The sequence below is a fragment of the Gadus morhua genome, chromosome 22 (genome assembly GCF_902167405.1).
Source record: "Gadus morhua chromosome 22, gadMor3.0, whole genome shotgun sequence".
NCBI classification, from domain to species: Eukaryota; Metazoa; Chordata; class Actinopteri; order Gadiformes; family Gadidae; genus Gadus; species Gadus morhua.
This window is the reverse complement of record NC_044069.1, coordinates 15,393,734-15,398,681: the sequence shown is the minus strand read 5'-3', so window position 1 is coordinate 15,398,681 and position 4,948 is coordinate 15,393,734. Positions and strand designations below refer to the sequence as shown.

Genomic DNA, 4,948 nt, shown 5'->3' with positions numbered 1-4,948 from the left:
TTGTAGCTCCAAAACCTCTAAAATGTATTCAAGTTCCACACACACAGATATTTATATCTATATCAATATCTATAAATATCTATATCTATATATATTGTGTGTGTGTGTGTGTGTGTGTGTGTGTGTGTGTGTGTGTGTGTGTGTGTGTGTGTGTGTGTGTGTGTGTGTGTGTGTGTGTGTGTGTGTGTGTGCGTGTGTGTATCTACGCAAAATAATTTAAATACTTTTAACATGGTCGCTGTATCCGTCAATGTTTGTATCCTCCATAATCAGTTTGTTAAAAATACAAATTGTGAGTGAGGAATTATGCGGCAAAAAATGTTAGGCCTCAGCTGTCGAAGTCGTCGATGTCTTTTTTGTTTTGTGTCCTCTCGCCTTGCAGCGCTTTGCACCCCATAAACGGTTATAGCGGTAATTGTCTTTTATGGCTGTATACAGCTAACAACATCCTCTGCCAAGACCCGCTGCTCGACTCGGTTCAAAATCCATCTGAGACACATCCGAGCCAAACATCACACACACACACACACACACACACACACACACACACACACACACACACACACACACACACACACACACACACACACACACACACACACACACACACACACACACACAGCACACACGCAAACACAAGCATGCACAGCGATTAGCATAGCATTTTTAAACATACTCCCATCATAAAATAATATTCAAGTTAGCTTATAGCCAAAGTAGAGCATTGTGTGTCGGATTAGGTGACGACAAAAGTAACTATACACGACAGGGCTTGGAGATGCGATGGGAATGTATTCGCAGATATAATTTGTTTTATTCAATAAATAAAGTACAAATTACATTTGTGAACCAAATAAAAAAAAATCTGAAGGGTCATCAGACCATGAGGTATTTATTAATTACACTACAGTGTTTCCTTCCCTCTAACAAATAGTATATCCTTTCCAAATACTATTACTCCCTGAAATTCAGTCATTGGTCATTATCTAATGCAAGCACATATCGCTGGCAAAAAAATAGGTTATTGTAGGTAGTTGAGAGACATTTAGGCAGTCAAAAAGAAGATTATAGTTCTATAGCCTGTAGCAATTAATAACTGTATTGGAATTATGCTTAAAAGGCCGATGCATCTAATGCGATTATTCTGATTTCCAGATGTTAAATTAAAACTGCAGTTCTTCCAACAGCAGCACTATCAATAAGAGTCATACATCAATAAAATTAGTTACACTCTACAAACTACGCTCAGTGACATTGAGTTAGACAACAAATAGCTACAAACCAGTGAACACACACACACATTCACACCTATAAACATCCATACAACTAACACAGGGGCAAGGCCAACTAACACACGACTCGAGATTCCAACATAATCAACAAACGGGCACTGGTCAAATTGTGCAATATAGGCAGTTGCATTACATTTAAAACCGACATGCGTTTTTTTATAAGACAAATATGCCTAACAGCTTTTGTTGTGGGCAAAAAATAAACAATAACAAAGATGTTTAAAAAAGATGGTCCAGCAGAGGATAGAGCTTTAGCGCATCAAGCCGTAGTAGCCCATGCTGCAGAATATATTGTTCGTGTTATTCATCTTTCGGTCTGCCGTCTTTGTTAAACTTCTTCATCTTCATCCTACGGTTCTGGAACCATATTTTAACCTGTCTCTCGGTGAGGTTTAGCTGCCTGGCCACCTCATACCTACGTTCCCGCGTCAGGTACGTATTAAAGAGGAACTCTTTCTCCAACTCCAGGATCTGGTGCTTGGTATACGGACAGCGCTTTTTTCTCGTGGCACTTGCGTGGAGCCAGTTGGACACGGGGTTATCTGGAAAGAGGGGTGCGAAACTGGTGTGAGGCCCAGCTGACTGTCCAAAAATAATTAACAACAACAAATAAGCCTGTTTCTATTTTCTGTTTTGGGGAGGGGGAGGGGGGGTACATTAGGCGGCTATGCTGGGGGTGTGCAATAATGGGCGTGCAATATCCGTTTGTAATTTACCCTGCAAACTACTTCTCATATATTATTGCATTTGAAACCTCAAATATATCATATGAGGCGATGGTGATAAAGGTCTAACATATTAGCAAGTCTCATTAGAGACGGATCCCATTTCGCTACTGCTTGGTCATTTTCCCAAAGCGTCCCCCTCCCCTCCGTCTACTCCAGCACGCAGGCCCACCCTAATTCCCACGGCTTTACGCGACACAAACATCTCTTGGAAAGACCGGCAGCGACGACTTACTTGGATCGAGGGCCGGTTTGACGTCTCCTTCGCCCTTAATGTCCCCTCCCTGGAGCGGTGGTGCGTCCTTTTCTACCGGCGATGTCGCCACCGTCCCGTTGGCGTAATCGGAGAGCAGCAGCGCCGTGTGGGAACCGGGGAGCGCACCGTCGCCTCTGGCTGCGAGACCCTCCGGTTTGATCCCGTAATTGTGGCTCGCTTGTAATCCGGACATGGGCAAGCAGCCGGACATGGGCTCGAGGAGCCAGGACTGCATGTAGCGAGCATCGCTGTCTCCGCTGACCGAGCCCTGGTGGTGCCCGTAGTGATGGTGATACACGGAGCCCGGGAACGGCGCCTGGACATGACTCCAAGACGGGCTGAATACCGAAGCTTTGGTGGAAAACGTGCAGGTCCCAATATCATTGTGGTCGTTGATGGAGGCGGACTGCCTTGACTGTTGTAGCCCCCCCGGAGCAGAAGGGTATCGGGGCGCAGTGAGCTCCTCACTCTCGGGCAGGATTAGTGAATCTACGTAGTAACTAGTTAGCGTTCCGGACGTCGACATGGCAAAGATACTCAAACATGTACCCACTCATATACAGATGCAAACAACAACAACAACAACAATAAAATGCTCACCCAACACATGCATGCACATTCACTAAACCCTGCCTCGCAAACATCAATGTGAACAAATCAAGTAGCAACTTGACTCCTCAAAGAACTACAGTCGACTCGTAGTGGAGAGGCAGACTCGGGTTCCATTGGGCGAGAAGGCGCACGTGACCATAAAGGCTGAACAATAAAGGATAAATCAATCCTAGTGACTATTAAATGCTCGCGGTTCTCTCCTATAACGGCCTATAGTTTTAAGGCAAATAATTAACATCGGATTAGAATCTAACGTATAAATCTATCAGATGGGGAAATTTCAAAATGTTGAGAAATGTATCTATGTCGAGTTAGGCCGTGTGTGTGTGTTCAAATGACCACATAGTAGACCAATCCAAAATTATACAGTGTGTTTAAGAAGGGTTTATTTTACGAGGTACTTTACAGGACCTGAAATACCCAGACCGACCCTCTCCAAAACACATGGATTATCGAACATCGTCCTTTAGAAGTATCACACACATAGCGGTTTACGCCCAAAAATGTCATCATTGGTCTATGTTTATAGCATTGGTGAAAACCTACGAACCTAAAAACTATACAGAGCTATAACCTTATAATAAAGATAGAAATAAGGTGTTTCAAACGTCCATTTGATGGCCGTATGGATGGCTAGTGCAAAAAACATTCCTAATCCCCGGACTAAATTCAACGTGGAAACTGGGACCAGTGAAACATAAAGAATAGGCCTATAGATAGACTATAACATAGAAACAGAGAAAGTTCAGCCTTATGATACACACAGTTAATTGTTCAACAATATAACAAATTTTGCATTGAATCAAAAGACATAGTAGTTTTAAAATATAGCCATGTGATAGTAAGGCTAGTGTGGCGCCGGATTGCATGAAATGCTATGCTCACAGGTTACGGCAATTGTTTTTTGTGCGAAATAAAACATTCAAACAACAAATGTATGTAATAGGTTTTTAATCTAAAATAACAAATAAGGCATTCATCAATTTGTAATTCTTCATTTTACCTTATCGGCATAGGAAATGAAAAAAAATTGAATAGAAATGCTATAGGCCTAGTTCAAGCTGGAGGCCTAATTACCATTGCAGTAAAGTGATATAAAAACTAATGTGAAATGCATCAGTATAATACATATAAATATACATAGATGCTGCATAGCCACACATTAATAAAATATACATATATTTTATATCTTGCATTTGTCATTAAACGCATTTGCCTCATATTTTATTTTGTACGTCGACCGCCGACCTTATTTCCTTTTTGACGAGCTATTAAAGCAAACATCATAATCCCTTGTGTTGACCTGTGCTGTTATTATCACTTCCATTAACCAATAACAGCGCCTGTTAACAAGCTATTCTCATCACACGTAAATAAGTTAAATACTAAAAGACATGAACACACACACACCCACCCACACAGACACACACACACACACACACACACACACACACACACACACACACACACACACACACACACACACACACACACACACACACACACACACACATGCACTCACACAAACACACACACACACACACACACACACACACACACACACACACACACACACACACACACACACACACACACACACACACACACACGGTCACACACACACATGGGGTTTTAGAATAATAGCAATTAGCCTAATATTTAGAATATCGACCTATGGTCAGTCTAATATTTATAATTGGAATCAGGGACGGTTATATCCGAAAAATACATCATATATTTACGCATACAAAGTAGGCCTACGCAAAACGAAGCCCTCATAGCAAGATTATTAAAACACATAAAAAACACATCTGCCTTTTAAGCATAATTCCAATACAGTTATTAATTGCTACATGTAATATAGATCTATAATCGTCTTTATGACAGCCTAAATGTCTCTAATTTAGAATATAATAATCTTTTCTTTAAACTGAACCCATTCAATACAACATACGCAGCACTTTTACACTTTTGAAGTTAGATATTAGCCTAATTATTGAAAGAAAACTAATTTTAGCCTTCATTAAGGGTTTAAATGTTTTGTGTGAAATAGTAAATAGGCC

At 41.1% G+C, this 4,948-nt stretch overlaps 1 protein-coding gene across 1 annotated transcript; it reads right to left on the bottom strand.

The window, feature by feature from the left end:
- Positions 1-712: 712 nt before the first annotated feature.
- LOC115535581 (homeobox protein Hox-A9) lies at positions 713-4,343 on the bottom strand. Its single transcript, XM_030346914.1, has 2 exons — positions 2,253-4,343; positions 713-1,834 (listed from the first exon to the last, which is right to left on the bottom strand). Exons 1-2 carry the CDS (start codon positions 2,797-2,799, stop codon positions 1,593-1,595), a joined length of 789 nt encoding a protein of 262 aa, XP_030202774.1. The 5' UTR covers positions 2,800-4,343; the 3' UTR covers positions 713-1,592.
- Between the last annotated feature and the right edge of the window lie 605 nt (positions 4,344-4,948).